Consider the following 20452-nt stretch of genomic DNA (forward strand, 5'->3'; position numbering starts at 1 on the left):
CAACAGACTGCCAGTATGCACAGAAAATTTGAATATGAAAAGAAATTTGAAGCAGAATTTAAAACAGTTCCATTTGAGCAATGATTTTACTGTGTAAGTGACTATGTTGGCCAATAATATTTTGTAGATATGTTTATGTAGAGCCAAAGTTGAAAAGGCTGTCCTTTGGCCCTTATTTTTTTGTCATGTTTACATATCTAATGCACAACTGTTAGTGATGTAAAACTTTTAGATTACCATTGTTGTAAATAAAAGGATTTGATGCTTAAGGAGGGCAAGACTTATGATTAACAGACTATGAATTTATTATGTTATGTATATATTTGTATGTCCCATTAATCTTGTAATGAATTGACATAAAATTTATATGTATATTTGATCAACATCCATACAACATTTGTTGCCTACAGATAGATGAAGAAACAGAAAGAATACAATAAAACACCACAGTATGTATTGGTTCACCACCAGCATCTTCAGTATTAGGCATTTTGCTTACCATTATAAGCTACTGTGTTCTTCCGTTTATTTGATGTTCATTTATTCCATTAGCATCTGAAAGGCAGTTGAAGGTATACCCTCTGTATACTGAATAATCAAACAGAACTAAATAAAAAATCAAAATCACATTAAGCACATTACATTCTGGAAGTTTCCTTGGATTTTTTTTTCACTTCTAGGTGATTGGTTTTTTATATTTGGAACTGGTACTGTCATCATAAACATGAATATAATTATTCAAGCTATGATACTTACAAGTATAATTATATTTATTTTTATTTTTGACAACAGGGACATATACCACTATGGCCTGTGTGAAAAAAGTTAACGAAGCAAAAAAACACAGTGATGAGCTGGATAAGCAGCTGAAAATATGGCACAGAAAGTATGAAAAAATAGTGAAGTTATTACTTCTTGGTGAGTGATCAAACTATTTCAGATAGAATAAACTAATAATTACAACAAAATGTACCTTAGTTAAAAACACTTTATGCTAATGCTTTGGCCACTGAGTACCAGTGATAGATTAATTGACTCATCTGTGAACAAATATGCCAGGAGCTGTTAAAGAATCACATCATTTTCTTGATCCTTCACTGGAGATGTTTACCTTCAGGTAACATTTAATGTGACTTATGTTCTGCACTTTATTTTTAGGTACTTAGTGGATCTAGTACAAACACTAAATTCGTTTCCACCATAATTAAATACCTCTGGTAAAACAAATGCTTTCTTTAGGATACACAGGATTATTTTAGTACATGTGAGATGTCAGTAATAGAAAAACCGTCACAGCATGAGGGAGCCATTTATAGACTCCAAGAAAATTTCCCCTATACAGTGAGTTTCTTGCTGTGAACATACACTTTCCTATAGTAAGTGAGCAATGCAGTTATGAGAAGTTTCTTCCTCTGAGACTTTGACCTTATATTATGGCAGAAAGAATGAATATATAAGATGTGACAAGTGTTTAACTGTGTTTTTATGGAGCTTTCATTCAAAACCATTATTGCTTTCCATAAACTGTATGCTTATTTACTTGTTTTATCTGAGCATGTTTCTGGAGCAGTTTCTTTAAAAGAAAATATGACTAATTCCTCTATTAGAGTGTAGCAGTCCTTGGAGACATCTTTCACATAAGATAATTAAAAAAGGCAACACACAGATATGCTGAGTAAAGAACCTAGTTTTTCTTGCTTCATATTTGCATATATCTGCCAGTATATCAACATTTAGTAAAAATATCTAACATGTGGTACCTGAAATCTTTTCATATGTTGCTGTCTTATGGGATAAATACACTATATACTGAGAAAATATTGTCCTGAAAAATGTGAACAGTAGGATATTTTGTAAAGTCGATAACAGATAGGTATGCAGAGTCTTTTTCAAAGAAATCTGACATCTGAATTGATACATCCATACATTTACTCTTCAATGACATTTTCATTACATGATATATACAGATAATCAGTTGCATAAAGTTTATTTGTGATAAGCCTTGACCAGGTTTTAATACCAGTAGGAGTAGCTTCTTCTGAAGGAATAAAGTCACAATACATTAAAATTATATATGTAAATACGAGGTAAAATGCTCAAGTCAGATAACAGAAATCATAGATGAAGTCCTCCAGGAAAAACAGCAAGAATTATTACACAGGTATGGCTTGTTATAAGAACAGACATTGTACTTGATGCTGAATGTCTGTACTTGAGGAGTAATTCTTGCTGTTTTGCATGGCAGACTTAATCTATGATTTCTGGTACCTGACTTGAGCATTTTCACTCATAATGTTTGGAAATGAAATGAGCGTATGGCATCGTTGGCCGGGAGACCCCATTCAGGGATCTTCGGCTGCCAAGTGCAAGTCTTATTTCAGTTGATGCCACATTGGACAACTTACGCATTGGTGATGAGGATGAAATGATGATGATGACAACACCCAGTCCCTGAGCAGAGAAAATCTCTAACCCGACCGGGAATTGAACCTGGGCTCGCTTGCATGGGAGGCGAGCACATTACCACCCAGCTAAGCAGGTGGATGTAATATATGCTTATAGTTTTGACAAAAAATGTGACTGTATTCCATCTGAAGAGATGCCCTCAGTGGTATTGTAAACTGGTCAATATAATATATAATTATATTTGTAAGTATCATGTTTGATATCACTCAAGCAAAACTGTTGTTAATTGTGGTAGGATGTAGCAACTTATGTACAGTGCTCTCCAAATCCAAGAAAAATATCTGGTTTCCACAATTGCCATTTGTTGCAGCAATTTTTCTGACTAAAGTTTCTGACAGAAGAAACACACAAGTAACCTAACATTGTGCTACATACAATAGCATTTGTGGTGAGAACTTACCAGTAAATTCTCCTGAATTCACCTTGAAGTTGGACTTAGTCATTGTGGATTATGAAATGTGTAAATAATCACTTTTAGTCACTTTTAGTGAGGTGAGATCACCTATAAAGAATAAACTTGTTGGAGGATGTCTACAAGGCATGATCTCCCTGATTATTATAGCGGGAAAGCCACTGGTTGGTCTTTAGACAGGCCTGTCTTTCACCATAGTTGCAAATATAATATGATTGGAAAAAGGGTAGTATCACAACAGAACAAAGCTGTTCTTATCACAAAACTAGCTGTGTTTGTCCACTGTGGAGGTGGTAGGAAGTGTGTTATTACAACAGTATTCATTCAAATGCTGAATAGAAATAAGTTTTCTACTCTTGCACAAATTACTTCAGAACTTGCTAGTGCTCCAGGTGTGCAGGAGTCACACAGAATCAATTAATGATAGTTGCACAGTATAGGTCTGCAAGCCCCACAAAATGTCGAATGCACTCTAATGACTCGCTCCAGCTGTCATGTCAAACTATGGTGCCATACTTGTATTGTGCATTAGGGTGATATTTTCAGTTGAACCCATACAATTGCATACTCTTGTTGCTGAAAGTAACACAAAGACAGTAACTTGGTCTGATAATATGACTCGGAACAGGAATAAGGCTGTGGGAAATGAGGACTGAAGTGGGTTCTGTTCAGATTGCCCTCTCTATGCTGAAATCCGTGTTTGTCAAATGGCACTCCAAACAATCACACCTGTCATTGGTCCACAATATCATTCAACAGTGAAAGCTGTCAGATTCTGGTCATCATAGTAACATCCAGTTATTGAAGGGCCATGATATTAGGATATGCTGAAGCAAGACTCCTCCAAAAACGCTATGTCATGCAATCCAGCATGCCTGAATGGCATTGCCATGCCTATTGTGCCCACATGTTACACAGCTCCTCCTCGACCTATGAGAAGACGAGTGGGTAGGATCTCGTCTTTGTTGCTGGAAGGAGGTACACCATAGATGTGTTGTGACTTCAGTATTAACAGTTTTTTGTCCATCACTTTCAGCCCCTCTTCTTTCCCTCTGTACCTCAGCAGCGAAGTGATGGCAGGTAGCAAGGGGAAGGGGGTGGCACACTGACACATTAGGTAATTTGTTTCTCTGAATTGCCATGTGCCCTGATATCTTTCAGACGGACGCCTTCTTGAGCTTTTGTAGGTGGAGAAGGGCGTCCTACATATTCTGGATTACTATAGTTTCTGGGTACAAGTGCTGTAGAGATTGGAGGGCCCTCAGGGCTTCGGAGGTGAAGAGGAAATTGGCAGTCTGAACAAATTTCATCTGCTCCTGTGCCCTCAAGATTCTGCATCGAACACAGTGACTTCTCTAGACACGCAGAGCAGCTACTATTTTTAGTTCCTACTGAGTAAAAAAGGAGCACTGTGTCAGCGGTTAAAAGAGGGCATTCTGAGTAGGCACTTCGATTTCCACATGGAGAGACCAGCTGGGGGCCAGAAATGTGAAAATGTTGGTGGAGCAGAAAGGTAGTGAGATTGTGGGGCCAGCAGGCCAGTTACTACAACCCTGAGCTAAAGACTTTTTTTGGTGTATGTGTTTGGAAGCAGTGCTTTGGCAAAGCAGGAAGACACTGAGCCTGTATAAATACCCATCATTTTTAGCCAAAGGGATCTCAGCCTGACAGCACTATTTACAAAGGGAGAACTACACCAGGCACTTTAGCTACATGGATCCGCCAGAATCCACCACGAGACCTGATTCCCATCAACAATGCACCGAGTACTTGTTCCAAGCCCATCACAGTGGACATAGCACCTTCTAGTCGATAGGTCACCTCTAGACTGACTGCACCCACAGCCAGTCTTCTGCACTGAGGGGGAGCTTCTTTACAACCTATGCCTGGGTGGGAATACCGATGCTGTACACCTCTGCTCACAAGGGGGACGAGGGAGGGACGTCAGCACCGTGGGTGGTCTGATGTTACCAGAATCACGGTGCGTCTCCACGTCTATCAGCACGTCCTCATCGTGTTGCTGCGGTGGTACACGTGTGCTACAGACTCCACATGCCAGCATTCCCAACCCCACCACACAGGTGCTGTACGCCTGCGCTCCCAAGGGTGGGCACCACTGTTGATGCCTGTTTTCCATTGTAAGAATAACAGCGGATCTTCGCACCTATCTGCGTTCCGTGCGTGCTTGACCTAAATTGCAGGCCCAAGCTAAGAATGTACTTACATACAGCTGACTCTGCATGTCAACATTCCTGCCCCATCACTGACGTCAACCCGGCCACTGGCCACCTGTTGCATCAGTGCTAAGAGCACGCACTTGGGGTGGGGGGAGGGTCGGTGCTGCAGAGCATCGCTACAAGAATTGTAGTTGTTTGCTGATAAAATGTATGACTATAAATGACGTTTCCTTAACAATTACCAGTCATCATTATGATGTCAACCCACTGCCTCAATTCAACACTGCCACTACAGTGGTTAACCACCCAAGGCCTTTAGAGTTGTTTTGTCTGATGAATTAACCGTCACTGAGACGTATGTCTGCAGCTGGACGCGGCACCACGTTATTGACACAGCTGTTCTACATCTACATGATTAATCTGCAATCTAAAATTAAGTGTGTAGTAGAGGGTTCATAGAATCACCTTCAAGCTTTTTCCCTATCGTTCCACTCTCCAGCAGTGCGTAGGAAAGAGGAACGGTTAAACCTTTCCATGTGATCTACGATTTCTCGTATTTTATTATGATCATCATTTCTCTCTATATAAGTGAGCGACAAGAAAATATTTTCACACTCTGAGGAGAAAGATGGTGATGAAATATCATGAGAAGATACTGCTGCAACGAAAAACGCCTTTGTTCTCATGATTGCCACCCTATGTCGCATATCATATCCGTGGCACTCTCTCATCTATTTAGTGATAATACAAAACGAGCTGCCCTTCTTTCATTGAACTTCTTCGATGCCCTCCACCAACCCTATCTGATGTGGATTCCACGCCGCACTATAATACTCCTGTAAAGGGCAGACAAACATTGGGTAAGGAGTCTCTTTAGTAGACCTGTTGCATTTTCTAAGTGTTCCGCCAATAAAAAGCAGTCTTTGCTTCGTTGGCACCAACATATGATTTATGAGATTGTTCAGTATAAGGTATTCGTAATTGCAATCCGTATCTAATTAGTTAGAGTTATTGTCTTTAGATGTGTGTGATTTATCTTGTAGCCGAAATTTAGCGGATTCCTATTAATACTCATGCGAAAGACTTCACATTTTTCATTATTGAGGATCAGTTGCCACTTTTCGCACGATGCAGGTTTTTGTCAGAATCATTTTGTAATTGGTTTTGATCATCTGATGACTTTAGAACATGGTAAATGACAGCATCGACTTCAAATTATTTAAGAGTGATACTCAGTTTGTCTCTTAAGTCCTTTATGTAGATCAGTAACAGCAGAGGACCTATAACACTTCCTTGGGGAACGGCAGAGATTACTTGTGTTTTCCTCGATGACTTTCTGTCAGTTACTATGAACCGTTAGCACCGAGAGTTACAATGAGGTAAGTGGACGAATTGTTTTGTTTCCCTTCTCCTATTTTAGTGTTCAGGGGAGATGGGTTCAAGGTGGGACTCCCATCGTAATCTGAAAGTAACATTTATGAAGCCAGAGGAACTGGCTGATTTGTCACAATTTCTTGGCAATACTAAGGAGCCTTACTTTCGGTCAGTACGTTGCTTACAGTACAACCTACTAGACCACAATCCACCAAGTGTGTGTCGGAATCGGTGGAGTGTTTTACAGAGCAGAAGTTACTAATGATTTGTTGTAAGATGTAAGTCAGTATCCTATGGTTGTGAGTGTTTAAGCCATTAATTTTTCTTTTTGTTCCTGTTCTTAGTGTACCTGGTTGTGTACTGTGGTTAAAGTTTTCAGAATGACAGAGTCTGGGACGCAGGTTGTTTCTAGACAGGAGGCGATTCAGTCATCAATAAATCAGGTAGCTCAATTGAAGGCGGAGACGCGCAGACAAACAATTGCTACGAAGGACGATAGGGCATCATCCAGTGTGGCTACTCCATTGGTGGGTCCAGCTGCCGCTAGTTTAGTTACGCCCTTTTCTGGCAAATCAACTCAGGATATAAAGTGAGCTGACAAAAGTCATGGGACAGCGATGTGCACACGTACAGATGGTGGTAGTATAACACACACAAGGTATAAAAGGGCAGTAAATTGGCGGAACTGTCATTTGTTGCCACGTGATTCATGTGAAAAGGTTTCCGACGCGATTATGGCCGCACGACGGCAATTAGCAGACTTTGAACGCGGAATGGTAGTTGGGGCTAGTCGCATAGGACATTCCATTTCGGAAATCGTTAGGGGATTCTGTATCCCGAGATCCACAGTGTCAAGATTGTGCCGAGAATACAAAATTTCAGGCATTACCTCTCACCACAGACAACGCCGTGACCGACTGTGGGACGCAGGACGAACGCGTCTGTTAGGAAAGTGCGGCGAGATCTGGCATTAATGAGCCATGGCAGCAGACGACCGACGCGAGTGCCTTTGCTGGCAGCAGTACATCGCCTGCAGTGTCCCTCTAGGCTCGTGACCATATAGGTTGGACTCTAGGCGACTGGAAAACCGTGGCCTGGTGAAATGAGTCCCGATTTCAGTTGGTAAGAGTTGATGGTAAAGTTCGAGTGTGACGCAGATCAAACGAAGCCATGGACCCAAATTGTCAAGGCACTTTGCAAGCTGGTGGTGGCGCCAAAACGCTGTGGACTGTGTCTACACGGAATGGAGTGGGTCCTCTGGTCCAACTGAACGGATCATTGGCCATAAATGGCTATGTTCGGCTACATGGAGACTGTTTACAGCAAATCATGTTCCCAAACAGCGACGGGATTTTTATGGAAGAGAGTGCGCCATGTCACCGGGCCAGAACTATTTGAGACTGGCTTGAAGAACGTTCTGGACAATTGGAGCGAGTGGTTTAGCCACCCAGACTGAGCGACATGAATCCTATCGAACATTTATGTGATGTAATCGTGAGGTCAGTTTTTACACTAAATCCGGCACAGGAGACACTTTCGTAGCTATGGACGGCTATAGACGCATCATGACTCAATATTTTTAAAGAGGACAGGACATTCAACAACTTGTTGAGACCATACCACGTCGAGTTGTTACACTACGCCGGGGCCGGCCGTAGTGGCCGAGCAGTTCTAGGCGCCACAGTCTGGAACCGCGCGGCCGCTACGGTCGCAGGATCGAATCCTGCCTCGGGCATGAATGTGTGTGATGTCCTTAGGTTAGTTAGGTTTAAGTAGTTCTATGTTCTAGGGGACTGATGACCACAGCAATTACGTCCCATAGTGCTCAGAGCCATTTGAACCATTTGAACTACGCCGGGAAAAAGAAAACCGTCACGATAATTGGAAATATGCCATGACTTTTGTCGTCTCAGTGTGCAGGGTGATTATAATTAAAGTTTCACTTTCAAAACACTGTAAAAAGAAGAACTACTGCTCAGAATGACGTCTAATCTGAACACCAAATTAGTAACTCAGGGTAAATCATTATGAAAACAAAAACAAAACTAAGGAAACTTTTCGCACTAGATGGCGCTGTAGGCGTCATAAGGTAAATGAGTTCGACTAAAAAGACAGATGAATCGCAATACACTCAATGAGCTGCACATTAAACCAACCGTACTATGCCAATTTTGCGTTCAAAAGTTGTGGAACTGTTAGTGATGTATGCCCATTCATCATGGCGGGGTCGTATCACATCGGTTAGGAAAAATCGGTTTTTAATTGTTTTGGAGTCAAAACCTGCATAAAAAGCAGCAATGGCATCTTATTTAACTGCACTGAGGCCAAAAATAAGAATGAAATCATTTTTTAACTGTCGTTCATCTGGCGCAAGACATGCTCAGTATGCTGTCCACCGTTTTCTGCGACTAGTTGAAATAGAGAAAAAGCATGTTACGTAACAGATCGGAGTGTCTCATGGGTGACGCTCGGAATGCGTTGTGCAATGCGTGCATTCATTTCACCTAAGTTTGGAATCGAAGCACAGAACACAGCATCTTTCGTATAATACCACAGCCAGAAGTCGCTCGGATTAACATCAGGTGATCCGGACGGCCAGGCTGTAGGGCAATGGCGGATGATTCTAACATTTCCGAAATGCCTCTGCCGCACCGCTTCAGTGGGTGCGCAATGTGCGGAGAGTGCCATCTTGCATAAAAATGATCCTACTCACTCACCCACGTTGTTGAAGAGTTGGAGTGACGTTGGAGCGCGAAAGACTCTCATAGCGTTTACCAGTGATGGTACAGGTAGCGTGATCTGCAGGACCCATGTACTCGAAAAAAAAATATGCCCCTAAGATAACAACGCCTTCAACCCACACCACACAATTATCTTTGCACAGTGAAGCGGCACCGGATGATGTGCATGAGGGTTTGCCGTTGCCCATATTTTACTGTTCCATATATTGACATGTCTTTCGAGATGGAGATGGAAATGGGCTTCGTCTGATCATAGTTCATCATCATTCTATGGTCTTCATTGATCATCATTGATTATCATTGATCATCATTCCAGGGCCTTTTATTGTCCATTTCCACGCCAGCGAGAAATTCTAGAGCAAGTGTTTGTCTTCCTGGCGGGTCAGCGTCAAGCAACTCCTGAACATGGGTAATCTTGTAAGGGTAGCAATGCAGGATGTTTCGTAGAAAATTATTCCCCGTGCTCACAGACATGTCCAAAGTTTGGGCAATTTCGCGTGCACTGCATATCTGCACAGCACCGCTCGATCTCTCATGCTATGCTGTGGCCATATCTTCCACTGACGTCGAATCAATTGTCCCCCCCCCCCCCCCCCCCCTCTGCCACATTGCACTTCAAAAGAATGTGTCTTTTCGAATTCATTATCATTTTCTCCAGACCACTAGAAGACATCGGACCAGTACCTTTTTTCACATCCTTGAGCGTCTGGAACATTTGCATAGCTTGTGGCGAACAGTCACCGTTCGTGTAAAAGAGCTTTACCAGCAGCACACAATCCTGCAGAGAGAGAGTCATGCTGAGCGTCTCAAGACTCAAACTGAGGAACAGCTAAGTGCCCTGAGTCTTTTATTTTGGATATTATGCCGCTTACGGTACCATGTAGTGATAAAATCTTCGTTAATTTTTTTTTGTTTCTGTAATGTTTCCTCCTTCTTCGATAATATTACGTTCAAATTTGACGTTATTCTCAGCAGCGGTTCGTGTTTTACAGCGTTTTGAAAGTGTATCTTTAATTTAATCATCCTGTATTAGCTGGAAGCAGCAGCAAAAATTAGGTGTTGGAACAGATGAACAGCTGTTGCAAATGGCTAAGTTAAGGTTGACAGGGGGGCAAAAGCATTTGTTAGATATAATGAAGAGTCGAGAAGTGCACTAACATATGATCAATTAAAACAAGGTCTCCAGGAACGCTATAAGTAGTAGAACAGCGTTAAGTTTTTCTGGGAGCATTTATGTGGACCATTAAAGAAGTACAGTGAATCAGTGGAAAGTTTCATTGCTATGGTAAGAAAAGTCACTGTACATACTTACTAGTTAACGGGAAGTGATGAAATGAATAAAACTATCCTCCAGGAGGCCGAGCCTAGAGTACTAGATGCCTTGCTGAGGGGTCTACTACCTGATATGTCTAGGAGGGTTTGGGCAGGTGTCCTGAAAGACCTGAACACTGCTAGCAGGATAGTAACGAGGCTGAAGGAAATAGAATAGTGACAGGGTTGCACAATAGGCGAAGTATTTTATCTACTGACAGAAGGCATTACAGGTGTGACTCTTCAGGGCACATTTAGAGGCAATACTGCCAGCCACATCTAGAGGCAATACTGCCAACCACAATTTGAGATGTGTGATGTGGTTGGGCACTGATGGACGGATTGTGGAAACTAGGTAAAGCATATAAACGGTAAACCCAAGAACTCTGAGTGCCGTTCACATTAAATTTTAATGCTACAGAGATGTATGCAGAGGTAGAGTGTGGCGTAGTGGGAGTTGTAAGTGTCGGACACAGGGGCACATGTGTCAGTGGCAAGTCTCGACCTCACAGATAGGAAACAGTTAAACCTACCGCGATATAGTTGGTGTGGAGTGGGAGACAGATGTCGTGTCACTAGGTTCGGAAGTATTGAGTTTCCAGGAGTATGAGAAAGTAGTGCCTCATGTAAGTGAAGGTTGCTGCGCAATCCTGGGACAAGACTTTCTGTTCAAGCATCACGGCAAAATTGACCTCGACGATGATGGTGGAACTCACTCCTCGATATCAGTCACTTTCCACAACGTTTGGCTCCCAAAATCGTGTTCTACGTCCCCTCCAGATGCGAAACCGTCGAGAATCATTCTCCAAACCAAAACGGGACTCATCTATGAAAAGAACATTGGCCCACTGTTCGACAGTCCAGGTGGCATGTCGACGACTCCATTCTAGACGTTCCCTTTTGTGAAGACGCGTCAGAGATACACAACACCAGGTCTCCGACAATAAAGGGCACTCTCCTGAAGCCTTCTGTACACCGTTTGCCTCGATACAACTCGTCCAGTGGGTGCTATGACGTCAGATGCCAGTTGCCATGCAGTATTAGGCGGTACTGTCGTACCATTACAAACAACGGTCCTCTCTTTGTGATGTCACATCATACTGGTCTTCGGGGTACAGTTTCGGTCTCGATATTGTGTCAACACATCCGAGAAACAACAGAACGATTCGCATTAAGCCATCAGGTCACATCAGTTTGTGACTGTCCTGCTTCCAGTCTTCCTACAATCCTCCACGGCAGAGTGTGTGTGTGTGAAATCTTGTGGGACTTAACTGCTAAGGTCATCAGTCCCTAAGCTTACACACTACTTAACCCAAATTATCCTAAGGACAAACACACACACCCATACCCGAGGGAGGACTCGAACCTCCGCCAGGACCAGCCGCACAGTCGATGACTGCAGCGCCTAAGACCGCTCGGCTAATCCCGCGCGGCACGGCAGAGAGTCTAGAAGGCGTCTTCTCTGTGCCATACTGCACCGTCTGTGACTGTGGGTGTGGGACTACATAGCAAATATTACCCCATCTGTTGGTGCCCTGCCATCATCGTTGACGGGTGGTTATCGCCGACTGGGATGTTGTCTTCCGTGCAGAATACGATCGTACAGACATCTTTGACAGTTTGTATGATTATGTCGTGAATTACACTGAGGATGGGGAAGTAGGGGATTGTTGCTTTAATTTTGGACGCCAGTATATTCTGGGTCAGTGGAGGGCTAGAGTTGTCTGTTAACATCTGTGTGATAGAGCCACTACAGTAGAATGATATACTGAATGCATCCAGATGTTTTTACACAGAGAAGTGTTGTACACGTATAAGAAACGAACATTGAGCGAGTAGTACCCATCAGTTTCAATAATTTAGGCGCCAGTGAGAAAAAGCTAATCAAATAATTGTTGGTAGCGAGTTTAGACAGTTTGGACAAAGATGATTTGGGCATGTCGTATGTGGGACATAGTCATACACAAGTCAACAGTACAGCTGCGTTAAATGCAATGGTAGAGTATTTGAAGGGAACAGAGTGTGTAGAAAGGGAGAAACTGTTACTGAAATTTGAAGATGTCTTTAATCCTCAGTGTCCATTACCAGGACACCCATAATGTAACACAGAACTCCAACAGGAAACGAAGCACCTGTATATTGAAAACCGTATTCCGTACCTTGGCATTTGCCTCAATTATGGATGGCTTCATTAACTAACAGCTGAAAGATGACATAATACAGGAGAGTGCTAGTCTTCGGGGAGCAGCTGTCATTGTCATACCAAAAAAATCAGTGGTTGGAACAAAAAAGTATAGATTTTGTTGCGAATATCGACATTTGAATAGTAACTCGATAACAGATGCATACCCGATACCAAACATTACGATAACCTTCAGTAACTTGCGGCAGTACCAGTAATTCTCTATGATAGATTTAAGGAGTGGGTATCATCAATTGGAGGTGGTTCCATGGAACTGGCCAAGGACAGTGTTTCCAGTCCCCTGGGGGTCATTGTCAGTACTGAGGAATGCCATTCAGGTTAAAAAATGCACCAACCCGTTTCATCGATTGTTAGATGGAGCCTGCCGGTGTGGCCGAGTGGTTCTAGGCGCTTCAGTCTGAAACTGCGAGACCGCTAGGGTCGCATGTTCGAATCCTGACTCGGGCATGGATTTGTGTGATGTCCTTAGGTTAATTAGGTTTAAGTAGTTCTAAGTTCTAGGGGACTGATGACCTCAGACGTTAAGTCCCATAGTGCTCAGAGCCATTTTTGTTAGATGGAATATTGAGGGGTCTGAAACCTCGTCAATGTATAGTGTACCTTAATAATGTAGTTATGCTTTCAAAGGACATGAAGGAATATCTACAATGGTTAAGGGAAATTTTGAGGAGATTACATTTCAAATATCTTATGTTAAATAGGGAAAGGTGTCATTTCCCTGGAAGACGTGAGCTATCTCAGAATGGTTCAGAATGGCTCTAAGCACTATGGAACTTAACATCTGAGGTCATCAGTCCCCTAGAACATAGAACTACTTAAACCTAACTAACCTAAGGACATCACACACATTCATGCCCGAGGCAGGATTCGAACTTGCGACCGTACCAGCAGCGCGGTTCCGGACTGAAGCGCCTAGAACCGCTCGGCCACAGAGGCCGGCAGCTATCTCAGACAGGTGATTAGCTGGGAGGGTGTCATAATGGGTTCCATATTAATACAGACAATGCGGGATTCCTCAGACAAGCAAGGAGCACAGTCGTTCCTGGGATCGGCCAATTATTATAGAAAATTCGTGAAGGAATTTGTGTATATGGCAGAGCCCCTTACGCAGTAGTTAAACAAGGGTGTAAAATTCCAGTTGTCAGCGGAATGTCAAGTCACATTTAAGAGGCTGAAAGGGGCTTTGACATTAAGTCTAGCGTTGATCTTTCGGGATTATGAGAAGGTGTTTGTACTATCAAGTGACGCTTCCAACCAGATACAGCGGTGTATTGAAGTAACACATAGAGAGGAACATTCTGTGATATACACCAAGCTGGTTGTGAGACAATCAGTTTCTATGTAATATTGTGGTGGGCAAGGCACTGATAGGTGCTTGTGATGGTTAATGCTTTTCAGAGTTGTGATAGCTCCATGTTTGTAGCGTGTATGTAGTAGTCCACGTGTTCTGAATCGGTGGAATGCCATGGGTGACTTATATGTTGACAAGTCTGAACAAATTTCGAGGTGCACCGCTCGCTTGGTAGCACATGCGAAAATAGCAATATGTGATTTGTGCATTTCCCTTCCCACTTTGATGAATAATGGCCCGGAAAAGTCTATCACAATGACAACAAATGGTTTAGTAGGCGTAGCTCGTTCCTATGGCAGTGGTGCTTCAATTTTTTGCCCTTGTGGGTTATTCAGGATCTTACACACGAAGCAAAAGTGTCGGACTCTTTCGATTGCCTGGCGCTCTCTGAGGATCCAGATTTAGGGAAGTACAGAACGAACGCCAAAGTGAAGGGGGCGGATGTTTGTCTCTATAGTTACCAATTGTGTGAAATAGTTGGAACTGTCAAGGAGCACCCTGTCATGGATATCGCACTGCAGTCGACCCCCTATGCGTAACAGTCTGTCTTCCACGAAAAGGTTGTACCATGTGGTCTTAGACTCTCTGATCAGTGGTAAGTTATTCTGAAGTGTGTCTAGTTTTCCGGCGAAGGATTCTCTCTGGACTACTCGTATCCAACACATTCAGGCAGCGGATAGTTCAGTGGTCATAAGCTCTCCCGAATATTTCTCTTTCTGGCGAATGTTGTATAGAAACGGAGAGACCGTGATCCAGTATGGATGAGCCTCCAGTACGACCTGTATTTAGATAGGTTCATGAGGCTGGTCGGTGTAGATATCAAAAAAACTTGGCTGTGGTTTTTCTTCGTCTTCTCCTCATGAGGCAGTCGGTCCACTGTCACAGTATCAGATGGCCAACACTCAGGAAGAGATGTAAGACAAGGCTATGAGTGAGAGACAATCTGTTTATTCTTTGGAGGAATATTTCTGACTTGTTGATATTTGTCGATGTATGTTCTTCTGTTACAAGAACTAAAGTTATTGTTAGTACACTCTGTCATTACTACATTTTCAAGGCACAACACTTTTTGGTGCCGAAACCTGGGACGGAGCAAGCCGAGAAGAACAGAACTATAAAGACGACCTGGAGAACAGGAGTGGGCACGCATTTCTCCTAGAGCGCAGAAACGTAAAACCACAACACTGTAATACTTTTGGAGTACTAGCTACCAGCAGGCTGGACTGTGTCGAAGGAGTGTGCTAAGGGGAAATACTTGCCTAGCATTGATTTTAATTGGGCCATAAATGTTGGTATGGTGTTACCCATGAGCATTTGTTATGACTAGTGGTAAGACTAGTCTTTTCGATGGCCGAGATGTTTAATGGATGATAATGCAGATTCTTTTGGACTATAGCGCACCTGTGAGACTAATGGCAAAGTGCCATTAAGAGATTTATGTGTGATGCTAAATAGAGGATTTAAGCAAGTTACGGCATGGTGAAGCTTTGTCAATGGTTACATGGATTAGTTGGAGTCAGTATTAGCATTTGAATTCTGTTTTGTATAATTTTGTGCAGAATTTATTAAGACAATTTGCTGTTAAATAGTTGTCAAGGGATGTTCAAGTGGAATTAACAATTTGGTAACAGTATTCTGTAAGTTTGTAAGTGGACTTTTGAGGAAGTTACTGACCATGTATAGGGAGTATGCAGTCAATGAACCCCTTCGTTAAAACTAGTTAATTTTAAGGAAAAGTACTGTATACAATGCGTTTCTGGAATCGATTGTCACCGGTAGTGAGTAACAACTACATCATTATGATCCTGAAGGAAAACGAGCCGGGACAGTGTTGCAATCACCAGGTTCTCCTAGACCAAAAAAAGGTGAAAGTTGTTCCATCTGCAGGGAAAGTGATGGTGATAACACTTTTTTGGGTATAATTACCAGTATGCAGTTTCCCCTCACACTACCTGTTACAGTAGCACACTGAACGTTAGTATTGGCTAAACTGAGGAAGCACATTGGAAGGAAACGACCAGAACTTTCTTGGACTGGATGGCAACTGCATCATGACAATGTACGACCTCATGTTGCGAATAAAGTCATGCCGTTTCTGGCTCAATTCAACATTACCAGTGTACCGCATCCGCCTTATAGCCTCGATCTTGTACCGTCAGTCACTAAAGGAAAAGCTTTGGGGCATTTGATTTGAGAAGTCTGAAGTAAATACTTAAGAAATGTGAGGCGATTCTAAAGGACCTGACAAAGAGTGGCCTGCGCCATGTGTTTGAGGACTGGCAGAGACTCTATAAAAAGTGCATGCAAGTGGGAGATGAGTACTTTGAAAGTGATCATGCAAACACGAAGTCAGCGCTACTGACCACTAATACGTCTCCATTGCTGGTGCCTTCGTTATGGACACTGAATTTATCATCCAGATCAAAAGCTTGACACAGGCAATTGAGTAGCATGGTTATACATCCTACTCGCTGTTCTCGCACCCTGCCGTTTACGTCATCTAAAATTATACTGTACATTGTGCTGCAGTGATCTGACACTGAACCCGAATATGAGGGTAAGTGTGTTAGAAATCCCGGCCCGATCACCCAGATTTAGGTTTTCCAGTGCTTCTCTAAAACGATTAAAATGAATATTGAGATGATCCCTGTTTACAAGATTTTTCTCCCCATCTTTGTCCTATCCGAGCTTATGCTTTGTTTGTAATGACCTCGTCGTCGACGGGACGTTGGAACTTCATAAAAAAATGGCCCTGAGCACTGTGGGACTTAACAGCTGAGGTCATCAGTCCCCTAGAACTCAGAACTCATTAAACCTAACTAACCTAAGGAGATCACACACATCCATGCCCGAGGCAGGATTCGAACCTGCGACCGTAGCTGTCTCGCGGTTCCAGACTGAAGCGCCTAGAACCGCTCGGCCACTCTGGCCGGCTGGAACTTCATCATCCTCCCTATTTCCTAGAGTGCCATCTCAGTGCTCTGAAACAACGGCTTTCTAAAATAAAGTAGTGGTTTGATTTTTGTGTGGATCATCTGTCGCCTAAACTCCGGCTAGAGGCTAAGGACTTGTGGAATACCCGACTCTAAATAACGCCGCTGTTTCGGTTGCCAAAGATGTAGCAACAAGCTGCTAGATATAATTAGTGTACTATGAAACAACTACACTGCGCAAGCCACCTTGCTGTAGCAGAGGGGACTTCCGTGTATCGTTGTCACTTTCCCCCCTTCCCGTTCCAGACATGCATGGTGCACCGTATGATCGAGTGCTGGCAAGAATCCACGTGAGATCAAATCCCTCTAGTTTCACTTTCCAGGTTTCTTCGCGGGATATTGGTAGGAGAAAGCAATATATTGCTTGACTCTTCTGGGAAAGTACAGACACGGGACTTCAACACTAAAGCACACCGTGATGCACAACGTGTCACTTGCAGCGTCTACCACGGGGGTTGGATGAGCATCTCCGTGACTCCTTAGTGCTTACGAAACAAATCTGGGACTAAACACGCCGTTCTCTCTATATCATCTGTCAACCATGTCTAGCTCGAGTTTCAGACTGACGAACAATATTCAAGTAATGGTCAGACTACGGCTTTGTAAGCTGCCTCCGTGGGTCTATTACAGTTCCTGAGAATTCTTTAAACGAATATCAAGTCAGCGAACTGCCTTTCCTAGGGTTAATTTTACGTGGTCGATCTACTTCAGTCCGCTTCATACAGCTACTACCAGGTATTTAATGTACACTGAAGAGCCAAAGAAACTGGTACAACTGACTAACATCGTGTAGGGCCCCCGCGAGCACGCAGAAGTGCCTCATCACGACGTGGCATGGACTTGACTAATGTCTGAACTAGTGCTGGAGGGAACACCATGAATCCTGCAAGGCTGTCCATAAATTCGTAACAGTACGAAGAAGTGGAGATCTCCTCGAAACAGCACGTTGAAGATATGCTCAATAATGTTCATGTCTTGGGAGCTCGGTGGCCAGCGGAAGTGTTTAAAACTAGGAAGAGTGTTCCTGGAGCCACTCTGTAGCAATTCTGAACGTGTGGTGTATCGCATTGTCGTGCTGGAATTGCCCAAGTCCGTCGGAATGCACAATGGACATGAATGGATGCAGGTGATCAGACAGGATGCTTACGTACGTGTAACTTGTCAGAATCGTATCTAGACATACCAGGTAGCTCATATCATTCCAGCTGCACACTCCCCACGCCATTACAGAGCCTCCACCAGCTTGAACTGTCCCCTGCTAACATGCAGGGTCCATGGATTGGTGAGGTTTTCGCCATACCCGTACACATCCATCCACAAGTTTCCAGTCATCAACAGTCCAATGCCGGTGTTGACGGGTCCAGCGGGACTTAAATCTTTGTCTCGTTCAGTCATAAACGGTACACGAATGGGCCTTCAGCACCGAAAGTCCATGTCGATGATGTTTCGTTGAATGGTTCGCACGCTGACACTTGTTGATGGCCCAGCTCTGAAATCTGCAGCAATCTGCGGAAGGGTTGCACTTCTGTCACGTTGAATGTTTCTGTTCAGTCGTTTTTCTTGCAGGACCTTTTCCCGCCCGCAGCAATGTCGGAGAACTGATGTTTTACCGGATTCCTGATATTCACGGCACACTCGTGAAATGGTTCAAATGGCTCTGAGCACTACGGGACTTAACATCTGTGGTCATCAGTCCCCTATAACTTAGAACTACTTAAACCTAACTAACCTAAGGACATCACACACATCCATGCCCGAGGCAGGATTCGAACCTGCGACCGTAGTGGTCTCGCGGTTCCAGACTGAAGCGCCTAGAACCGCTCGGCCACACCGGCCGGCAACTCGTGAAATGGTCGTACTTGAAAATCTCCACTTCATCGCTACCTCGGAATGCTGTGTGCCATCGCTCGTGCGCCGACAATAACACCACGCTGAAACACACTTAAATCTTGATACCCTGCCATTGTAGAAGCATTAACCGATCTAACAACTGCGCCAGGCCTTGTTGTCTTATATACGCGGTGCCGACCGCAGCGCCATATTCTGCCTGTTTACGTATCTGTGTATTAGAATATGCATGCCTATACCGGTGTCTTTGGCACTTCAGTGTATGTGACAGCTTCGGTAAAGAAGGGTCTTTCTGCCAACTTATCGCAATACGTTAAGTTTTTATGTTTAGTGTCAACTGCCAATCCCTCGTCAACCGTCGAAAGTTTTCAGCTATTCCTTCATTGATTTATGACATGGTTGCATACAGCAGCATAATTTGTGAACGGCTTCTTATAGCTTCCGACATACGTCACTAGGTCATTCGTGTACATTGATGAACCAAAATATTATGACAACCTGCTTAATAGTGTGTTGCTCCATCTTGGGAAAGCAATACTTAATTATCCTGCCAGAAGGTGTCATCGCCGTAGGGGAAGACTTCAAAAATGGAGGACTACTGGTGGTCCGCAATAATACCAACGTAGTCCACAGCTATCATGCTGCCTTCGATGCAGTTCCTATGGAGTCCAAGTGGATGCCACCCATAACATATAAGGGGCAGTGAAATGAAAACTGAACACCCGCCACAAAGGGACCATGAAATGGTTCCATTCTAAAATCACCGCACGCGCTAAGACATTTTTCCTCACTGAGAGACGAGAGATCAATTACTGTTTTGTAGATCGCGGTCTGCTGAAGACGGATCCACAATCGCATCCACTCTTGCACTTCCTCTATCGTCTGAAACAGACGTGCACGTATGCCTTTCTTCCGATCGTCAAAGACGTGCAAATAACATGGAATAAAAATCCAGGCTGTGAGAAGGATGTTCCAGTGTTTTCCAACCAAATCGCTGAAACGTACCTCCGTCCGATTGACAGTGTGAGGGCGGGCATTATCGTGCATTAGTATGATTCGGTCCGACAGCATTCCGACAGCTCGAGGGCAAACCGTGAGCCAGCAGTGGAAACATCCCATTTCTCCCACGCCGTAGGAACCCAAAGCTGTTTACGTAAGTTCCGGTAAGGTCACGAGGACGTTCTTCGACTGCCCGGCCCTATGCTCGTCGGGTTAAGCGATCTGGTTGGGAAACACTGCAACATCCCCCCTGCTGCCCGGATCTTTCATCGTGTCATTTTTACATTTTGGCAACCTGAGGAAAGACATGCAATGGATGTCGGTTTCAGTAGGACTAGTAAGTGCAAGAGTGGGTGCGATTGTGGATCAGTCAGTTTCCGACCGCGCTCTTCGAAACAGGAATTGATCGTCTCTCCTACCAGTGGAGTAACTGTCTTAACGTGTGTGGTGATTACTTTGAATGACACCATTCCATGGTCCCTTTGTGGCGGATGTTTTTAATTTGACTAGCTCTTATAATGCTGATCGCACAAGCTTGCGTCTGTGGCGCAGTGCATGCTTCAGCCATTCTACATCT

At 43.6% G+C, this 20452-nt stretch overlaps 2 protein-coding genes across 2 annotated transcripts in view; both read left to right on the forward strand.

The window, feature by feature from the left end:
- LOC126297401 (ras-related protein Rab-31) overlaps window positions 1-20452 on the forward strand; it is a 443067-nt gene that overhangs the window by 282611 nt on the left and 140004 nt on the right. The window lies entirely within an intron of this gene.
- The window catches only part of LOC126297399 (guanine nucleotide-binding protein G(f) subunit alpha-like), a 62317-nt gene that overhangs the window by 4422 nt on the left and 37443 nt on the right, over window positions 1-20452 (forward strand). Inside the window, exon 2 of the mRNA XM_049988158.1 lies at window positions 793-918. Within this exon, the coding sequence (XP_049844115.1) occupies window positions 807-918 (112 nt within the window). The 5' untranslated portion in view covers window positions 793-806. The remainder of the gene's footprint in view (window positions 1-792; window positions 919-20452) is intronic.

This window comes from Schistocerca gregaria, chromosome X, assembly GCF_023897955.1.
Source record: "Schistocerca gregaria isolate iqSchGreg1 chromosome X, iqSchGreg1.2, whole genome shotgun sequence".
NCBI lineage: Eukaryota > Metazoa > Arthropoda > Insecta > Orthoptera > Acrididae > Schistocerca > Schistocerca gregaria.